This window comes from Cladophialophora bantiana (assembly GCF_000835475.1).
Source record: "Cladophialophora bantiana CBS 173.52 unplaced genomic scaffold supercont1.20, whole genome shotgun sequence".
NCBI classification, from domain to species: Eukaryota; Fungi; Ascomycota; class Eurotiomycetes; order Chaetothyriales; family Herpotrichiellaceae; genus Cladophialophora; species Cladophialophora bantiana.
This window is the reverse complement of record NW_015971594.1, coordinates 516,290-536,508: the sequence shown is the minus strand read 5'-3', so window position 1 is coordinate 536,508 and position 20,219 is coordinate 516,290. Positions and strand designations below refer to the sequence as shown.

The window sequence follows — 20,219 nt, the reverse complement described above, 5'->3', positions numbered from 1 at the left end:
GCCTTTCGTAAAAGGAGGTGGGAACCTGGTTGCGGTATAATCCCGGACGGACCAGGGGTACCTATGCTAAAGCCTTACGGGTCAAACGCTAGGTGACGAATTGTGAAGAACACAGAAGGAAAGAATGCAAGAGCGGAATTAAAATTAAAGAAAATTATGAAGTCTCCTGGAAAGATCTCGAATTTAGGAAAGCTCCAAATGATTGATCTCGCTTCTGACATCCACCCATCAGCCAACCAGCACGGGGAGCGTGATTCATGTCTGCTCAAAATATAAGGTCGGAAACTTTCCCCGATTCACTTGTTCTCATCAAACCATATTGTACCGAGTCTGGATGCTCTTCTGTCCCAAACATGATAATCCTTGATAGCAAAGTCTAAAGGGGTTAAAGACGGCAGCCTCGTCTCCAGTCGACGTTCAGCACCCCTCTGTCTCTAGAATAGTATCCGATTTGTGAGACGCCCAATTCGGCTGATATCGACCGTAACCTCATCTCCATGCTTCAAAAACTGTGGAGGCTTCATGAATAGCCCAACTCCGCCTGGAGTACCCGTCATGATCAGAGACCCTTTTTGCAGCGTCTGACCTTGGCTACAGAAGGCGATGAGTTTCCGTACACCAAAGCATAGATCGCCGGTGTTCCCATTCTGCCTCACCTCACCGTTCACGAGGGTCTTCAATGACAGATCATCGGCCGCTCCTAGCACATGCGAGGCGACTAAGCACGGTCCAAGCGGAGCATACTTATCAAAAGATTTGCTAAACGTCCATTGCGGAACTGGCCCTGCTTTCGCTGGTTGACGTTGCCAGTCGCGAGCTGAGACGTCGTTTCCAGCGGTGTACGCAGCGACGTATTCCAAAGCATTCTCTTCCGTTATGTCCTTGCCGGATTTACCAATGAGAACCACCAGCTCGCCTTCATAATCGCATTCATCCTGGGCTATCGGTGGAATGGGAATGTCTTCTCCATGCCCAGCCACGGCAGGTGCAGGCTTGGTGAATACAGTTGGGCTTTCAGGAAGTGGTCGTCCGGTCTCAAGAACTGAACATGTAAGCATTTTATTTTCGTTCAAGCTGGAAAGTTTTCATACTATGTGTTTTATAGTTGAGCCCAACACATCGAATTATAGGCACGTCCTTAGGTTCCAAAGGACCCAGAAGCTCCTTCACTGTGTCCAATTGGCCTGTGGGTATTGCCTTCAGAGGATCAGACCCTTCCAATGCTCGAACTTGGAGCTTTCCCGCGCTGGCGAGGCTTGCCACGTCTGCATCAGGGTTTTCAAGGATTGGCTCCCCATATCGAACTTCATTTGTTCCCTTTGCCGGAACGTAACGTACGAGACGATCCCAAGCGACAAGCTTTGATGGCATTCTTGAGCCTGCCAGTTCTCTGCTAGGTAAGTAAGACTAAGACTAGAGGCAAATCACTGACAAATTTATGAGATGCTGCAATGCTAGCTTGTTGCTCGTTGCCAGGGGAAGGGGGGGCTTTCAAGCAAATATTGCCATGGCACAAATAGCTGTAATATGCTTTCGGATTTAGTATGTCGTCTTCAGAGTAGTCCCGGATCTGCAGGTGCTTTCGTATCCCAGACTTGCTTAGAAAGTAATGTCCCGACCTGTATCTTTTCGACAGGCGACGTTTAAAGCCCGACGGCCATTAATACAAGGTGCAAATTCCCGGAGGATTATTGTCTCCTGGCCAATGAAGGGTCGCCCCACAGGATTCGTTCTGGCTTACTTGGTACTTAAACCAAATATCGGCGATGGAACTCCTGTCATGTCACTATTGCTTGTTCTATTTGAATTCGGTTAGATATCTCAGCCGTGAGGACGAGCTGCGGACCTTGTCTAAGATTCAGAATGCCCATCCCTGTGGGCGACCCCCGCATGAGGCTCCTCAAAACCGCCTTTGTCATCTACTATCACGCTGACCTTGCCAAAGCGCGGCAGTTCCTATTGGATTTTGGGCTGTCAATAGTCGAGGAGTCCCACGGCAAAATCTTTTTTGCGGGTTATGGTTCCGAACCATATGTCTATATTGCAAGGCAAGCAAAAAGTGACAGCGAGTTCGGAGGCGCCGCATATGAAGTGGAGAGTCATGAAGAGCTCGAACGGGCAACCAAAATTGCCAATGCGACTCCAATCTTCGAAGTGGACGGTCCTGGGGGTGGTGAAGCGGTCACTCTGACAGATCCTGTTGGTCACAAGGTGCACCTTGTCTACGGTCAAACACCGAAGCAGCCAGACAATCCAAATCTTGAAAAACTCACACTGAATTATGAAGACGAGAAACCGAGAAAAGGCCGATTTCAGCGGTTTACGCATGGCCCAGCACCAGTACATCGCTGGGGTCACTACGGTGTGACCTATCCGGAGGGCAAGTTCCAGGAAATGTATGACTGGTATACCAGTACTTTGGCATTGGCGCCATCAGACGTTGTAGAGCGGGACGGCAAGCCCATCACCGCCTTCTTCCATATCGACAGAGGTCTAGAGTTTACGGACCACCACGCCTTTTTCTTCAAAAGAACCAAACCAGGCCAAAAGCCAAGCGTTGCTCATGCGGCTTTTGAAGTCCACGATTTTGATATCCAACAGTTAGGTCATCAACATCTGACTGCGAAAGGATATCGTCCGTGCTGGGGAGTGGGAAGGGTATGCTACTACATCTTCCTATGCAAGTTAGTGCCTACTGATCTTGTCTCCTTTATTAGCACGTTTTGGGTAGTCAAGTTTTCGACTACTGGTTCGACACAAGTCAATTCGTGATGGTAGGTGGCTCTTCCCCTCCGACCATGTTGTATTCGAATTCTTGACACCATCTACAGGAGCATTACGCTGATGGTGATCTGGTCAACTCCGAGACCGAGGTCGCTCACGTTCCAGCAGGACCTGAGGCACTTTATGTCTGGGGGCCTCCAATTCCAGAAACATTTTCGTAGACTGCTAGAGAGTCGTCTATGCTAGTTTCCTAGTGATACTACAAGCCGTTTCCGTGTAATTTTCATCGGTCAATTGGTCGGTCGCAGCAAACAAAATTCCAACAAAACTGGGGTCTGAATTTATGCTCCACTCCAGCTTATAAGTCACAGACTTTCCAGGGAAGCAGGACAATGAAAAATTACAACTTCCGAGTTTAAGGTTATACTATGTTATAGTTCTAAAATGCCCTTTATCGAGCGCAGACATGGCTGGGAAGCCAATAAAAAAATTATTAAAGACAGTAAATGATAAGTGCCTTCCCTCAATGTGGTTGGATCTGCAGATGATGGGTCAACGATTCGTCCCGGAGCCGGAATCTTCGGACACTCACCCAAAGCCCGGTGAGACATCTAGCATCTACCTCCAAAGGCACAGTTATTTGGTTACCTCAGTTCCTTGGCAGACAATCGTCGGAATCGACATGGATCGGTACATTTCCGCACCCGGCAATTGCAGGCCAACCAAGTTAAGGTCCTCTTCGCTGAGAACGTCTGATGTCCTCGACTCTCGCTCCGCATTCGCCTCGCGATTAGAACTGAGCCCATCGCCAAAAATAATTTGCAAAGCCGTGGATTGAAGCATTCGGACTTCAACAATACGATCGCCTCATTTCGCTCGTTCGCTTTGTTGACAAGCCTAACGGAAATCTCAGAGTACTGTGTCAGAAATACCAATTCACAGCCACGCCCCTGAGTGTTTACTCACACGAGCAGCTTCAGAGAGAGTATCAACTATCGTTCATTCAAGCACAGTTTACAATTAACAGCATGGTTTTCCGTCCTGGGCCGCTGGCTGGGAACCTCCGGGAGATTCCAGACACCGTTCCGCTTTGCGACTTCATGCTAGATGAAAGATACGGCAGACGACCGATAGCTGAGTCCTTGGACCCGTTCGTGTGTGGAATCAGTGGTAGAACGGTTTCGGCACAGCAGCTGAGGGATCGTGTCGATCATCTGGCCAAAGGGTTGGCGCAACATGTTGGGTGGGTGGCAAACGATGGTACAGAATTTGATAAGGTAGCAGTCATCTTTGCGCCTAACACTGTACGTACCTTGGACGATGGTAGACGAGTTGGTTCTGCACAGTACTTACAGGCGATAGATTGACACCTTGACAATTTCGTGGGCTATTCATCGCCTTAACGGTCTATCATCACCGGCAAACGCAGTCTACAGTGCCGAAGAGCTCCAGTATCAGCTCGACATTTCGCGAGCGACAGTTCTATTCACCGTTCCATCATTGCTACCAATTGCTTTGAGAGCGGTTTACAAATGTAACCTCAATCAAGACCATGTCATTATCTGCGAGATGCCTGGCGAGCCTCAACCGCCAAAGGAGTATCAGACGGTATCGAATTTAATGGAACAAGGCGCCACACTACCAGAACTGGATGTTCTCAGGTGGACCAAGGCACAGGGCAGGCGTCAAACAGCCTTCCTTTGTTTTTCCAGCGGTACATCAGGCACTCCAAAAGCCGTTATGATCTCTCACTATAATGTGATTGCTAATGTTTTGCAAATCCAACTCTTCGAGCAACATATACGCGACGCTATCGAACCGGGCTATCGTGATGTCACCCTGGGATTAATGCCTTTCTCACACATCTATGGTCTTGTTGCTATATGCCACACTGCGGTCTACAGAGGGGACGGCATTATCGTTCTTCCAAAATTTGTCTTCAAGGATTTTCTCGCGTCAATTGAGAGGTTCAAGATCAACACGCTTTCGGTTGTACCTCCAATTATTATCACTATGGTTAAGAACAAGGCACTCTGCGACCAGTTCAATTTAACCAGTGTCAGGCAAATCATGACTGGTGCGGCTCCACTTGGCCAAGAAACTGCTCAAGAGTTTGCTTCACAGTATAGCAATTGGGTGACTCGACAAGGCTACGGCATGACTGAAACTGCGACGGCTGTCACCAATACCAGTCCTCTCGATGTATGGTTTGGCTCTTCTGGGTGTCTCCTGTCTGGCGTTGAGGCGAAGCTACTCAGCCCAGAAGGTACTGAGATTACCACCTATAACACGCCCGGCGAGCTGTTGGTGAAGGCTCCTAGCGTTGTCCTGGGGTATCTAAACAACCCGGAAGCCAATGAAGAGACCTTTATTGACATGGATGATGGTCGCTTTGTCAAGACTGGCGATGAGGTCGAGTTTCGCAAAAGTCTTGCAGGCAACGAACACGTCTGGGTGGTGGATCGGATAAAAGAGTTGATCAAGGTCAAAGTACGTTTACCCCAGCGCAGTCGTCGTTTTCATTCGACCTATCACCTGGCCCTTTATTTATCTCTCTTTCTACTATTAGCGCTCACGTTCCGAAGTCAAATCACTGACGATCTCTTGAATCAGGGTCTTCAAGTTGCACCTGCAGAGCTCGAAGCATGCCTTCTAGAGCATCCGGCTGTAGCCGACTGTGCTGTAATCCCTGTCGCTGATGAGCGTGCAGGCGAAGTGCCCAAAGCCTTTGTTGTCAAGTCTGCTGCTGATTCCACAGACGACGAAAATGTTATCAAGCAAAGCATTTTGAAACATGTTGAGAAGGCCAAGTCACGTCACAAATGGCTCGCTGGAGGCGTGGAGTTCGTCGACATTATTCCCAAAAGCCCCAGTGGCAAGATTCTACGGCGTCTGCTACGCGATGTTGAAAGAGAGAGGAGAGGCACGAAAGCGAAACTCTAGAGGAGAAACGTGGAGATTTTTTTTTTGCATCCTATGGAATGGGGGCAATCCAAACAGTCAAAGATTCGTAGATTTACCAACACCATTAAAGCACGGCAGAGCATAGGAAATTACGAAGGGCCTCAAACATACTAGTTGTTCGTCCAGTATATTAGCAGATAGACGAGAAGTAAAATACGATGAGCCTGTTGTTCCGCCCTTGTTTCAGCTTCATAATCCGATCAAAGAATGTAGAGGTTCGATCGCTTTCTGCCCGACAAGATGGTGTAATTATGTGCATTTTTTCCCCTTCTCCAATCAGAGTTCTCTGGCTATGCATTTCTGTCAACGAGAAGCATGATCGAGTTCTCCCAGCAATAATCAGAGCCCTCCATTACCCCTAATTTCCTAGTATCTGCTCCAGGACAGAGGATAGCTTAGAAACCGGATCTAGCACAAGCTCATGACAACGCCAGCCAACAAAATGGTCAGGCCTGACGAGGACGGCACCTGTCTCGCTTACACCACGGACCTTGACCCAGTCCCGATAGCAGTCCATATAGTCGCACCTGAAACCTATAGTGTAACCCCTGACGGGGACTTTCTTCGAAGCCGATATCATTTGTGCGGCCTGCACCCAAGGTTCTCCGCCAATTCCTGTGAAAAGTGTGAAACCTCCGTGACCACTTAGGTCCAGTGTGGAAATTCTCTCGGACTGACTGTTTGGTGCTAGCCATACGTGAGGGAGATGGTAGCCAGGAAAAGTGCTGATCCAGACTTGCCTGATAGGGTTCAAACTGCTGAGATCCGGGGGTGCATCGTCAGGCTCTACCACAGTCGCCGGCGACGATAGGTATCGTTGGTTCATTTGAATGCCCAGCGCCTGTACTTCATCCTCAGTATCTTCTAGTGCGTTCCGCACCTTTTCGCGCATCTCTACCCCAGATGTTGCGCTCGACTGCATGAGATCAGTCGCCTTCTTGCGTGCTTCTGGGTCTAGTCCGAGCAGATCCCAAAGTCTCCTGTGAGCCTCCATACCACTATTGGCTCGCCGGACGATTCCATCGCCGACTGGTTTGCGTTCTATTGTCAACGTTTCTAGTAGAGAGGCTGAAGCCCAGCCTTTCAAAACATAGGCCAGCTTCCAGGCAAGGTTGAACGCGTCGGATATACACGTATTGCTGCCGAGCCCGTTGATCGGTGGATGACGATGCGTAGCATCTCCAATACAGAGAACTCGACCCTTCTGCCATCGCTCAGCTACCTGATCGTTGATTGTCCAAGAGAATGTCGACAGAACATCAATTTTGACCGTATCATCGCCAATCATCTGGTGCAGTCGCTTGATTATGTCCTCTTCGCTTGGTTGAAACGTTTGAGAATCTTTTGTCGATGGATGCATAGACACAACAAACTCAGTCCAGGGCCTAACCATGCGAAAATTGCCCACAGCTGACCATTCTGGAGCTTCTGTATTCAAGACCCAATTCAAACTCCCCGGCCGGTGGGATATGAATTTGGTCAGATCCGCTTTGATGTGAGTGTTAAATGCCGTATTCAATTGTCGGCCAAGTACTTTGATGCCTAAGCTGCCCAGTACAGCGCTTCTCGCACCATCAGCGCCCACCATCCACTGAGAAAATACTTTGTACTCCCTGTTGTCTTTGTGATTGCGCAGAGTTGTAATGACTCCTTCGTTCGTCTCTTCGAGGGATACAAAGCTAGTCGAAAATCGGAATCCAGCGCCTAGTTTGGTTGCTTCCTCTACCAACACAGGTTCCAGAACGCTTTGCGGTAGATCGGACATCACACTTGGGCTGGCAGCTTCGTAATCTCCCTTCTGGCTCGGTTTGTTACCCCATGCCCACATCCGCCCGTATTCCTCCCCGTTGAGCGAATCCAGCCACGAAGTGTGCTGCATATCTAGGGCAGACGTCAGCATCTTCCGCGAGGTTCTGGAATCAAAGGACACTTGCAATGAGCAGGACTGCTGGCCGGCATCAACTTCGCCTCGAGATCGGCATCCCGTAGCACTTCCATGGCTCTCTGGTTGAAAATGTGCGCTCTTGGTGTGCTGGCAGTAGAAGCATGCCTTGATATTGCAAGTGACTTGATACCCATATGAGCCAAGAGCAATGCCGTTGTAGCCCCCGAGGGACCGGCTCCGATGATCAAGACTGGGACTTCCTCCATTTTAGTATGCCTTCGAATGAGCCGCTGACGGTAGCCTTAAACTCAAGGGCGCAGAAGGGACGCTGATACTATGCAAGTGCTCAAGTGCTATAAGTGTCACAAATCTGGACACGGCCACATAAAGAATGCGGATGGGCTTGACCAACGGAACCGTAACTATTCGAGTCACGGAGATTGAATCTCTTCCTATGAAAAGAGGCCCAAACTCCCTAAAGCATCGTGATGGCCAGTGGCGCACACGGGCTATTCCTAAAGAAAAAGGGGTCGGTCCATGACGGAACTTGGCGATTGAGAAACAATACAAGACGTCTCTCCTGGTCATCCCACCCGTCGGGGATAAGAAAATTACCAGCCTCAAATTAGTATTTGACAAATGTAAATATTACTTTGGTGACCGCTGTGGTCACGAGCGGCAAGATTTGTCACCCGATGTCTGAGAGAAAGCATGTTTAGTTGCGGAATTTCGGGTAATTTCCTCTTACGGTGGTGCAATACCTTCGGAAATATGACACTGGCAATGCCTTGCCTAGAACCCCGGCCAAATCCTCCCTTCCCTATGAGGCAAACACAACGTCTCTTAAACCGGATTAGAATATCTGTTCGACTTGGTCCATATCTTCTGTGTCGTCTGAAAAGAAAGCACGTCTAGAATTGCACAGACAGAACATCAAAATGGCGTCAACAAACGGTCACGCAGCAACTGACGATACCACCAGTCCTAAATTCAGTACAAGAATGTTCCACTGGACTGATGCAGGCTCAAAGAAAGCCACACGGCCAGAAGACCCATACAAGTATCTCTGTGGCTTTGGTAATGAGCATCAGTCGGAGCTTATCCCAGGTGCTCTACCAATTGGCCAGAATTCACCCCAGAAATGCCCCTACGGCTTGTACGCCGAACAACTCACGGGCTATTCTTTCGCTGCGAACCGTGCGAATTCAGGAAGGAATTTTCTTTACAGGCGTCGCCCGGCTGCTGTCCATCACGAGTACTTGAGAGGAGAAGACAATCCAACCCTCAAAGCTTCGTTCCTACCTCAAAAGGACGAGTTGCATACGATACCATCACAGGTGTCGTGGACGGCATTCAAAATCCCAGAAAAGTCTGGTGGGATCGTTGACTTTACTCAAGGTTTGCACACTCTTGGTGGAAGTGGGCATCCACATCTCCGCGAGGGAATCGCTTATCATATCTATGCCATAAACAGCAGCATGCCCAACAAAGCTTTTATGAATATAGATGGAGACTTCTTGATTGTTGCACAAGAGGGACACCTTGATATCATGACCGAATTTGGACATCTATATCTTCAGCCGTCTGAGCTTTGCGTCATTCAACGCGGCCTCCGCTTTCAAGTCAACATTGTGGAGAAATACTCACCCAACGGCGCTCGGGGATACGTTATTGAAACATGGGGCTCGAGGTGGGAACTCCCGGAGCTCGGTCCTCTAGGAGGATATGGCCTTGGAAACTCGCGCGACTTTTTATTCCCAACAGCGGACGTCGACACCACTTCGACAGGCGAATGGACAGTTGTGACAAAGCAGTTACATAAGTACTACGTTGCTGTCCAACCTCATACACCCTTCGACGTGGTAGCGTGGCACGGAAATTACATTCCATACAAGTATGACATGACCAAATTCGTGGCACAAAATTCCGCGTCCGTGGACCATACTGATCCATCCATCAACACTGTGCTCACCGCCAAATCTCGGGATGAGAATGCGCCCCTCGCCGATTTCCTCATCTTCGGACCTCGCTGGGACGTGGCAGAGAACACTTTCAGGCCGCCTTATTTCCACCGAAACTGCGCGTCTGAATTTCTAGCAAAGATTTACGGACCCTCAGGAGGCGGCCGTTCTGAGGTCTTCGTTCCCGGAGGTGCAAGCTATGAATCAGGATTCACACCACATGGTAGCATCGATGAGAAAACTATCGCCGCAATGGATGCCAAGCTGGAACCCCGGAAAATTTTCCTTGGCAGCCTCGTCATTATGCTAGAGAGCTGCCGGAGCTTACTCTTTACTGACTGGGCAATGAAAGACTCGGGTGTTTTGGCAGCCGAGGATATCCCTGCCGATGCTTGGGAAGTTATCCCGGTACGCTGCCCCCATCCGTTGGCCTGATGGTGTTTGACTAATCATTGACCTTGCAGGATCGTTTTGGCGAGAACGAGGAGGCACAGAAGCTACTTCGGGCTATTGGGAAACTGCCATCCGTCCAACAAAAGAAATAAAGGGAAAAGGACCAGTGATCTTTGAAGATGTAAAAAGACGTATAACTATTACTCCCACGAAGCCCAAAAAAGGTTCTGGGATAGAATGACAACGTCGTATCCTAGGAGGCATACCAGACCAACGATCATCTGTCATTGCTGAAACGACGAGTTACGAAGCTGTCTTATAGGTTGATCTCGTAGTCAGAGCTTTGAACTGAGCCGAGGACAATGAGTTCAGAAGTCGTTCAAGCTTGCCTCTCTTGTTCAATTGCAGAGTGTTTGCCATGGTAGTTTCGTACAAAATCTGGTAAAGCAAAACAAACATGGTTCAGTTGCTGTGCACAGCAGAGTGATGCAGATCACCACTTACTCAAAACGCGATGTCCAATATTCCAATACCGTGCAAAGTGGGTGAGAACAAGTGTCAAAAGATCTTCTTCAAGGGACGATTGCGTTCCAGCTGATTGGCTATCGGTGGGTTTCCGCAACCGAAGTGCCATTCCAAGGTTCACGTTCCCAGGTCCCAAGAGAAGGCAAGCCATAGTTGGAGGGGCAAATGCAATGTGTTCTGGATTCCAGGATTGTAGTATTCGAAAAAAATTTGTTATCGGTTCACGAAATTTGTCGAGGCTCCCGCTCGTGCTGGAGTGGGCTCGAACAACGAACCCTCGCAGCAGCGCAGAGGACATACGATTTGACACCGTAAAGAGAGGTGTGGACATGGTATTCCGTTCCAACAGGCCGAGGATGACGGTGCTCCTGTGAGAGGTTATTAGATGCTCGCTGAACACTAGATTTGGGTATATGTCATACGAGATTGTCATCAGCTTGGTCAAAATCTTCCAGTTGCTTGCATGCACGCTATGGTTGGCAGGGAGGTGGAGCTTTTCGTTAGCAAGGAGCACAAAGCACGCCAGAATAGTCCTCATTTCCTCGATATTCGGTCTAGGCAAGGGTGCCTTTTGACCTTGTTCGTGAATGTAAGCCATGATATAGTTGCTGACAAGAAACCAGGCTCTCTCGTCTTGATTAGGAGACTCTTCAAGGCATTTCCAGAATCGCGAGATGTCTGGATCGAACATGGGCGATGCAATCTGTGATCCTGAGAACCATGCAGCATCAGATACGGGTAACAGTACGTGAACACGATGCCTGGCGATCGCGAATGGCCGCCGGCAGATGATGGCGTCGAATGTGTCGAGCTCCCAGACAGACCACCACGCTCGCCTCTTTTCCTCCCTCAATACCCACTGCTCATTGCTCAGCTGTACCGGTGAGTGATCAGAGTTGTTCAGATAGTCTTCATCGAGAGCGTGTAAGCCAAGTTTATAAGCGTATCGTACACAAACCCCAATCAGAATGTCAGTTCCCCAGGACAAATTTGATGACTGATTGTAATATGCGAATAGGATTGTACCTTGCAGTAGTTTTAGCGTGAGGGCCGCCGGATCAGCGAGGGTCGCACTGCTAAACAGCGCTCGCGCCTGACGTGCAAGGGGGACACCGCGGTCTCTGACATGTGCGGTTTCGAGATACGGTAGGGAAGAATACCGAGCGGACAGGGACATCATCATGTATAGAATAAGAGCAGAGTCCCTGTCTAGATTCACGTATTTTTCATGTATAGGGAGAGTGACATAAGTGTCGTAAAACGTCGGCCGATGAAAGAGGGGCAAAAACCCTTGCACTCTTTCGAAGTACAAATCAATTCTGAGCATTGTTAGATCGAAGCAACTTGACTGGAGGGTTCAGACTTGCAGTTCATCAACCACAGCCGTAGGTACCTCGATGTTTATACCACGGAGATGGGTGGCCGTCTGATTTTGGTGGTTGCTATCAGTCGTAGCTTGCTCCATTGGACTATTGATCGGACATGATTGACCAGGGTCAAACGTAAGGCCTTCATCTGGGTTCCACACATCCGGAAAAGCTTCAGTCAAGAAATTGGACATATCTTGATCAACACAATCGAACTGTAGTCCATCGGACCCACCGGAGGAGAGGAGCGTGGTGTCTATATCGTGCCTATCGGTCAGGCCGCCTACCACTGTCGAAGTGACGGGATGCTGGTCGAGCACAGCTGGTTCGCCTTCCTCGTGCGACGAGGGTGCTTGTTCCGTAGAGGTCAAGACAGGTCGACCTGTGGTCGGGAGGTCTTCCTGCACGTGATTCTGCGATGGATGCGCCTCGACATCTTTCTTTCGCCGATTGTAATGAGCTCGGGCTTTCCGCACAGGATAGACACATTCCTCGTTGTTGCGGACGCAGATTTGACATCGTGGTCTTTGGCCATCACCTATGAACCTGAAGGTAAGCACGTGAAGTGTGGGAGAATAGGCCACCAGAAAGGTGTGGTGATGGGTGTCTACATTTGGTCTTCTTCCTACGGGCTCGGTCAGCCCCGCGCAACCACATAAGAAGATGATTATTTTACCTCTTGCACAGCTCACATGCCCGGTTTATTTTGAGTGGAGGATCCATATCCAGGACTGAGGGCAAAATCTGCTCGGTAGTATGGCCCGGGTTGTCAGAATTGTGCCGGTTTGGGCATGAGAATTGCAGTGGTAGGCAACACAATTAGCGCAATCTTTGCGTGTTGCCGGGGACACCCAAGGAGGATGAGAGTATATGGCCGAGCAAAGGTTTATGGTTCTCCGAAATCCCGATCAGCGCCCCTACTCTCGGTGCCAGTGCGTAAATTGTTCTCGTTCCCCGCCCTCGAGACCGACTCCAAGGGGTACACCACGTTCCCTAGGCCACTGTCAATCGCTAAGATGGGATGTGGTTTTATTTTCTAACAAATCCAACCACTCTTATAAAGGACATTTGAGGATGCGCCCAGGGGCGGGTCTCAGGGAGGGCTCACAAACTCTACAGTTTTTGCTGCCTCCTTCTTGCCCCTTCCTACCCATGGTTCAGTTGCTGAGGTCTGGCCTTTTCCTCCCAAGCTTTTGTTGGTCACAAGGTCGTCGACCCCGCTCTCGAACCGATTTGGGCAAGGTCGGGAGGATAATAATACCCTGAGCACGGATCCATTCTGTCTCGGGCACAATTTGACAAAGCCAAAGTGTCTTTCCTTCCCGTAACATCCCTAACTTCGAGCGTTTGTCTGTGCATACTCCCATATGCCGCAGAAGTTCGGGCGAGGCGCAGTTATTGTTAGAAAATGCCAGAAGCAAGCTCGACCGAACACTTGCTACTCGACAGCCGTGTCCCACTGGACTCTAGCTTCCGATATGATCGAGTTGACCACCCAATGTTTGACCCGATTCATGATTTTCAGCCTTTGAACAGCGATCACAATGGACAATTTCTCACTACTGACTCGAATATACTCGACTTCCTACCAATGTCCGCCCCGGAGCTTTGGCATGACAGTCACAATTCTGGCCAGGATGCTTCTGGATCTGTTTTGACACCAGACCTGAATCCCATGGGCATCCCCTGTCCCACAACCCACTTCGACATTCGCCTGACTCCCCAACAGCCCGCGGAATCGGAGCACGCAGAAAGCCAAACAAGGTATTATTCGATAGATGCTCCAGCGGCCTTGGTGAGTAGCTTGTAAGTTTGGTGTGCCCCAATTACTCTTCGTACTAAATTGTTGCAGGGTGGACATTTACTTCGAAAGAGTGCAAGCATACTTGCCGTTACTCCATCGTCCTAGGTTCTATCAGCAGTATGCGTCAGAACGAGGATACAATGAATTGACCCCAGCATCTGCATTCCTGCTGTATTCGATGATGTCATTTTCGGCTCGCTACTCGTTAGATCCATGCTTTGAAGGTCAGGAGGAAAAGGAGCGAGGCGCATCCTACGCACTCAAGGCACGACGTCTACTTGATGAAGCCCATGAACATGCAGAGTCTGAAATGTTCACACTGGAATGGCTTCAAGGATGTATCCTGTGCGCATACTATCACCTTGCCAGCAATCCAAAGCAAGCCACCGAGCTCTTGGTCGATAAATGCGTCCAAATCGCGTACAGATTAGGACTACATGAAATGGATATGGGAAATGATCAAAATCCGTCGGACCATCATCAAAGCCAGTCAGCCGAAACTCTTCTAGCAGAGATTTGGGTTACCAAAGAGGAACAGCGCCGGGCCTGGTGGTTGGTCTGGGAGCTTGACACATTTCTCTCCGCGACTCTATGTTATCCTTCTACCATCGACCGTTCAAGAATGCACGTGTTGCTCCCAGTCTCAGATGAAGCGTGGTTCATGGAAATGCCTGCCCCGTCTGCCTCAATACACCCGGAGATCTCAATTTGCTGGAAGAGCTTACTGAAGTCACCCAACAGGAGCGAACGGGCATGGTTCTTGGTCAGCACTCATATCGCCACACACATCTATGAACTTGGGCAGCGAGCGAAGGTCCGCGGGAAAGACATCGAAGTCCTTGAAAGAGCCCGATCATCCTTTTACGTCACGTTTTACAAGGAGTTTGGCGATAGTATCAAGGACCCAACATTCGATGCCTCCAATTATGCCAGAAAGAACTGGCTGCTGTTGAGCCAACTGTTGCTAGAATCGTATGGCTATAGGCCCTTGCCCTCCATTTCACCCACTAATGTATTTTTTTTTTTTTTTTAGGACTGGCCTCGTTGTCTCCCTTTTGCTGGAGCCAACTTCTTCTGAACAGCTTTTTACAAATTCTAGCTGCGATGTTGCGCGAGTAACAAATGTCAACGCAATGACAGATGCCTTGGAACTTTCCCGATTGGAGAATCATATTTCACATATAGAGGGGGTTCATCAGGTGCTTCAATCATGGTCATCAGCTTCTGAATACATCCCGTATTTTTCCCCAGTAATGGTTTCCATGCTTATCGGACCGGCATTCATGCACGTACGCCTGGCATGCTACTCAAATGGGTCCGCGAGGTCAAGAGGAACGCTTAATTCGCAAGGGCGTATTTTAGAGCTCGTTCTGGCTCGGTTCGCTCGATATTGGGAGATTGGAGATATCATATTCAGTGAGTACTGTTTGCGTTGCAGAGCACACTTGTTGATTGACATCATCCAGGAGCCTTCTCTGCATCCCTCGAGGGCTGAGATGGTGTTGAACTCAGCTATGCACTTCCCAAAAAACAGATAGCGCTACCTACCAAAATTTGGCTTGGACAGACACAATTGCTACTGTACGAGCATATCGTGACGCGCCTTGGCTGCCTGCCAAAAGGCACCAGTGTCCTTTTCCTCGATATCTCGCCATTATCGATGCCTAGGATATCTTCCTGGAGCGTACTGCAGCCTAGAAAGACCACTGCCCTGCCTATTTAGGCTAGGAAACCGCGTGTCTTGTCTTCAACAAACAGTGTTGCCTGCAGAGGACGACGTAGTCACTTTTTCTGCCTATTCCTTGTCTTTTCTGTGCGTTTCGGGCGTTCTGTCTCGATAGATATATATCAGACAGATTCTCTGTTTTTCTCAATAAAAGGACAGAGCCAATGCCAACTATCAACTCTTCCTAGCAAAGGACAACAGATCGCATTTATATCTCATTGGCATAGTCCTCTAGGAAGTCAATCTTCAAGGTGTACAAGCCAGCTTTCCGCAGGGCACTCCTTCCTCTCGACGCAACCCGCTCAATGTCTTGTCTCACATCAAAGTACATACCCCTCAACTCTTTTGCTTGGCCAGTGGCCAGATAAGCACAGGTCATCCCGCAAAGACTTGGGTCAGTCTTCAGGAACTTGTGAAACTCCTTCATCATCTCTGCGGCCGCTGGGTATCGCTCGGCGACATCTGCTGGAAATGATGCTGATTGATATCGTAAGCGTTTTTTCACTCCCAAGAACAGATTCCCACGGGTTTACCATGCGTTCAGTCTATGCATGATTGGGTGGTACTTCTTACATGCTCCTAGCGCACTTGGAACGCCTCCAGGGTGCAGAGAGAATATTTGAATTTTGTCTCCTAGACCATCTGCTTCCAACTCTTCTTGGATGGATGCTGTAGCACGAATGATGGCAGTTTTACTATCCGTATAGCCTAGTGCGAACGGACAATCGAGTGTCCCAGCCCGGGAAGATATGTTTATGATGGTCCCAGACCCACGCTCGCGCATGCCTGGAAGGACCGCAAAGATGGTGCTCATTACCTAACCATGCCAGTCAGCCACGTAATTCGAGACCCCAAAAAATTTACCAGAGAGGAAAGCACGTGTATCTCACACTCTTATAGTTGACTTCAAAACATCTCCAGTATCCCTCGAAGGTATCCATACAAATGGGCCGACCTCGGGTCATACCCGCATTGTTCACGAGAATGCTGAGTTTGATTGACGCTCAGAATTCGAAATTGACAAGAGTTTGGTCGAGAGGGATCTTCTTTGTAATTACTTACTCAACAGCTCCTAAGTCTTTCTCGATATCTCCCAACACCGTCCTCATACGTGCGACATCCGTGACATCGCAGTTATAGTATACTGACTTGACATTCAATGATTCGCAGGCTGTCTTCGTCTCGGAAGCATCTTTCAAATCCAAAATGGCAACATTCGCTCCAGAATGGGCAAGGGCCTCAGCAATACTCTTCCCGATACCTGGGAAGCAAGTCAGCAATGGAATCTATGTTCCTTAACCCTATACATTTGCGTACCTTGTGCGGCGCCTGTAACTACAGCGACTTTTCCTTTATTCTTCCCTACAATTTTTTTGGGGACCAGGGGGCCATAAGGGGTATGCTGCAAAGGGACTGCAGAAATGGCAAACTCATTTGGATCCATGGTTGATTCTCAATCGTGGTCTACCGCCGAAAATGGCACGAGTCATAAAACCCAATGGCGCTGTCCGAGCTTAAGAGGCTCTGCAGTCCATTGGCCTCCCCCGGCAATTTCTCCCAGTGCGATAAAAGCAAATCCGCATGTACTTAAAACCCCGGCGAGCATTGTAGACCACACTTTTCACGGAACAATCCCTCTGACCAGCAGGACAATTCGTCAGTCACGAGCAATGGTAGACCAGTAAATTCGAAAACATTCCGTCACTCCCCAAGAACAAGCCAAGTTTGAAGACCACATCTGGGGCAATAATAATACAGTAGCGATAGGTTCGCGTTCGACATCTAAGCCTCTGTCCAGCTGAGAGATCACGTACAGATGCTGATATGATTTCTTGAACTAATCCACCAGTTGGGCTCGGTCAGCTCTTCCCGCGTCGTCTCTCCAAAGATTGCTGAGCTGGTGGCGGTAGTTAGTACGACGGGCAGCCGTATGGCATCTGGATGTGTCGGAAGCACGATTCGCAAGGGACAACACCTCTCTTTGATTCGCCATTGGGAAAAGCGGAAACCGTAGAGCCGAAGAGATGCTGCGGGGATTAAACTACTTGCCCCTTTTAATCCCGGGATCCCCGAATCCCCGGATTCGTGCGTGAGAACAAATTTTGGAGGTCGTGCCCCGGCACAGACATGGCACACCCCCATATCTCTATATATCTTAATTTGAGGACGCGGAAGCCCGTTCAGCTTTGGAAACCTCAATTACCTCCTTCACCATGCCTCTGGGTATTATTGACGTCAAAACTGATGCCGCTGGCCACCATGTCCCTGGTACGGTCTTGTTGGAGGATTCTAACATCTATCAACATTCTCACGTCAAAAAGGGCACAGGCAAGGAGGCCAACATCATCTTGGTGCCTCAACCGTCCAATGATCCCAACGATCCTTTGAACTGGCCCTGGTGGCAACGCGACCTGATTCTAATACTCTATTGTTACCTCAGTCTCCTTGTTATTGGAGGGTAAGATAGTCCAGCTCACTCAACGCAATATTAGCTAACGAGCCCCAGAATTGGCCCGGTGCTGGCGTCTCTGGCCCTCGTCCTGGTTGAGGAGTTTGGAATCACATTTACCCAAGTATCGCTCCTCACTGGATACCAGCTTTGCGCTGTCGGCGCTGTGGCAATTTTCGTGTCGGCGCTGTGTCGAAAATTCGGCAAGCGTCCAGGTTTCGTCATCTCTGCTACCCTCTGCTTCGCCGGATGCCTATGGGCAGGAGCAGCCAACTCGTACGGCTCTCTGGTTGGTGCTCGTGTGCTCCAAGGACTAGGAATTGCTGTGTACGAGAGCGTCACCTTCGCCGTCATTGGTGACATGTACCACGTCCATCAAAGAGGCACCCGCATGGCAATATTTGTTGTTGCAAATGTCGGCATTGCTCATCTGCCATCCATCGTGGCCGGCAAGGTCACAATGGACCTTGGTTGGAGATATGTCTTCTGGATCCTATGTGCCTTCATGGGTTTGGGGTGGATACTCATCATCCTTTTTGGATGGGAAACGGCATACAACCGAGATGCGCTGTTTGACACTGATACGTCCTCGGAAAATGTGAGTACCACATCCGACTGTGCCATAAATTTATCTTAACCTGTACAATAGAACATCGAGGTCATTGAAATTATGAAGACCGAGGCTACCCACGAAGAGAAGACCACTGGCGATCTCGAAAGAACGACCTTGAGTGATGATCAACCAAAGGTTCGCGACTCCTACCTCAAGAGGTTGAGACTTTACTCCGGCACGTACGACAAACAATCGCTTCTCTGGATGATCATCAAACCCCTGATCATTTTGATCAATCCAGTCGTCCTGTGGGCTGTCCTTTTTCTTGCTTTGACGCAGGTTTTCATCCTCGGCCTCGCTTTTACGCTCGCTCAGGTCTTTGGTGTCCCGCCCTATTCTTTGAATACCGCCCAGCTAGGCTACATGCTCGCAGGACCAATGGTTGGCGGCTTCCTTGGCTGCCTCGTGTGTGGCTTAGCATCCGACCCAGCGGTAAGATGGGCCAGCAAAATAAATGGGGGCGTATATGAGCCAGAATTCCGTCTCTGGCTCAGCATAGGAACGCCATTGTTATCTGCACTTGGCTACTTCTTATTCGGCAACATGACTGAACAGGGCAAGAGCCCCGTTGCTATATCCGTCATCTTTGGGATTACTTTCGGCTCCGTTCAGTTCTCGGTCAACAGTATCAGTACCTACCTCGTGGATGGTTTCCGCAACATCAGCATCGAGACCTTCATTCTTGCCATGACCGTCAAGAACTTTCTCTTCTTTGGGTTTTCTTGTGAGTGGACAACATTCTCTACAACAATCATGAGCGAAATACTGATTAGTGCTTTAGACTTCGTGAATGATTGGGTTGCAGGCTGGGGACCTGCAAAGTCCATGGATACAATGGGAGCAATCGAACTTGGCCTTTGCTTGACTACCATCCCCATATACATCTATGGCAAGAAACTCAGGGCATGGTGGCACAACCACGATGTTTTCAGCAAGTTCTGATATCTCAGGACCTGGATGTTGGTGCATCAAGTGGCGGCAAGGAGACTGATCAAGACCAAAGAACAGATTGTATTCCTAGCCCACAGCATCAAGCATTTATATGTGATATAGTCCCTCAAGCATCTCCTCCATCAGTATCAAGCAGGAAATGGATCGACGAAAAAACGATTGCGCCTCTAAGCATATTAAAATGAGGCTATCTCCGCCAACGAGTTAATTTGGTATCCCTCCCACTGAACTTGATGCCACTATATCTAATCCACATGGCTGGATGGATGAATATGTGCCACTACGATGACTAGAGAGCCGTGGATCCGCGGGCAGCTGATCTTTGTATGACAGCAAGCACAGGAAAATTGAAATACCAAGAACCAGGACTACTCTAAGACGCTGGAGATCTCATGATTGTTGCTTGTCATGGGGAATTGTTTACACAAATAGAGTCAATGAGAAGCTCCGGGGTTACAACTCCACAGAAACTGAGCACGTCCCGATGGCGTTTCATAATGGACCTTTTCCTAGGAGAGTCCGGTGAAGCAATGGCGTCTGGGGCCTTAGAACTAAGATCACCTAAGATTGACGCTGGCGCGTTGTCGAACGGACGGCTGAGAGTGCACACGAGGGAATCATTTCGACCTATGAGGCTGGAAATGGAGCCACAGGTAACCTAGTAGGTGACGGAAAACGACTCTGCATTCACTCGTCTGCAGTGACTGTCCTGTAAGTGTAGTTTGGGATTCAGGAACATCCTCCTCTCCTTGTCGAACCTATAAACATGACTCGTCTAAAGCCAGAAAGAGGAGACACATGATCCTAAAATCAATCTCCAATGTGGGCTTTCTGGAATAGTTTCCTAAGCACCTTAC

At 49.2% G+C, this 20,219-nt stretch overlaps 9 protein-coding genes across 9 annotated transcripts; 5 read left to right on the top strand and 4 right to left on the bottom strand.

Annotated features, from left to right (window-relative positions):
- Window positions 1-434: 434 nt before the first annotated feature.
- On the bottom strand, window positions 435-1,371 carry Z519_11021 (uncharacterized protein; the record flags this gene model as incomplete). The annotated part of the gene is made up of 2 exons (XM_016768734.1): window positions 435-1,042; window positions 1,092-1,371. 2 exons carry the CDS (start codon window positions 1,369-1,371, stop codon window positions 435-437), a joined length of 888 nt encoding a protein of 295 aa, XP_016615121.1.
- A 492-nt stretch (window positions 1,372-1,863) lies between these two features.
- Z519_11020 (uncharacterized protein) lies at window positions 1,864-2,945 on the top strand (the record flags this gene model as incomplete). The annotated part of the gene is made up of 3 exons (XM_016768733.1): window positions 1,864-2,658; window positions 2,718-2,774; window positions 2,832-2,945. The coding sequence occupies 3 exons, from the start codon at window positions 1,864-1,866 to the stop codon at window positions 2,943-2,945; spliced, it is 966 nt and encodes a 321-aa protein (XP_016615120.1).
- An 807-nt stretch (window positions 2,946-3,752) lies between these two features.
- Window positions 3,753-5,667, top strand: Z519_11019 (uncharacterized protein; the record flags this gene model as incomplete). Its single annotated transcript, XM_016768732.1, has 3 exons — window positions 3,753-4,028; window positions 4,087-5,214; window positions 5,338-5,667. The coding sequence occupies 3 exons, from the start codon at window positions 3,753-3,755 to the stop codon at window positions 5,665-5,667; spliced, it is 1,734 nt and encodes a 577-aa protein (XP_016615119.1).
- Window positions 5,668-6,046: 379 nt separating this feature from the next.
- On the bottom strand, window positions 6,047-7,839 carry Z519_11018 (uncharacterized protein; the record flags this gene model as incomplete). Its single annotated transcript, XM_016768731.1, has 2 exons — window positions 6,047-7,569; window positions 7,617-7,839. The coding sequence occupies 2 exons, from the start codon at window positions 7,837-7,839 to the stop codon at window positions 6,047-6,049; spliced, it is 1,746 nt and encodes a 581-aa protein (XP_016615118.1).
- A 672-nt stretch (window positions 7,840-8,511) lies between these two features.
- On the top strand, window positions 8,512-9,969 carry Z519_11017 (homogentisate 1,2-dioxygenase; the record flags this gene model as incomplete). Its single annotated transcript, XM_016768730.1, has 1 exon — window positions 8,512-9,969. The coding sequence occupies one exon, from the start codon at window positions 8,512-8,514 to the stop codon at window positions 9,967-9,969; it is 1,458 nt and encodes a 485-aa protein (XP_016615117.1).
- A 451-nt stretch (window positions 9,970-10,420) lies between these two features.
- Window positions 10,421-11,779, bottom strand: Z519_11016 (uncharacterized protein; the record flags this gene model as incomplete). The annotated part of the gene is made up of 2 exons (XM_016768729.1): window positions 10,421-10,820; window positions 10,875-11,779. The coding sequence occupies 2 exons, from the start codon at window positions 11,777-11,779 to the stop codon at window positions 10,421-10,423; spliced, it is 1,305 nt and encodes a 434-aa protein (XP_016615116.1).
- Window positions 11,780-13,227: 1,448 nt separating this feature from the next.
- On the top strand, window positions 13,228-14,656 carry Z519_11015 (uncharacterized protein; the record flags this gene model as incomplete). The annotated part of the gene is made up of 2 exons (XM_016768728.1): window positions 13,228-13,625; window positions 13,672-14,656. 2 exons carry the CDS (start codon window positions 13,228-13,230, stop codon window positions 14,654-14,656), a joined length of 1,383 nt encoding a protein of 460 aa, XP_016615115.1.
- Window positions 14,657-15,557: 901 nt separating this feature from the next.
- Z519_11014 (uncharacterized protein) lies at window positions 15,558-16,793 on the bottom strand (the record flags this gene model as incomplete). Its single annotated transcript, XM_016768727.1, has 5 exons — window positions 15,558-15,826; window positions 15,923-16,166; window positions 16,240-16,336; window positions 16,412-16,610; window positions 16,667-16,793. The coding sequence occupies 5 exons, from the start codon at window positions 16,791-16,793 to the stop codon at window positions 15,558-15,560; spliced, it is 936 nt and encodes a 311-aa protein (XP_016615114.1).
- A 769-nt stretch (window positions 16,794-17,562) lies between these two features.
- On the top strand, window positions 17,563-19,353 carry Z519_11013 (uncharacterized protein; the record flags this gene model as incomplete). Its single annotated transcript, XM_016768726.1, has 4 exons — window positions 17,563-17,807; window positions 17,856-18,396; window positions 18,448-19,135; window positions 19,193-19,353. The coding sequence occupies 4 exons, from the start codon at window positions 17,563-17,565 to the stop codon at window positions 19,351-19,353; spliced, it is 1,635 nt and encodes a 544-aa protein (XP_016615113.1).
- Between the last annotated feature and the right edge of the window lie 866 nt (window positions 19,354-20,219).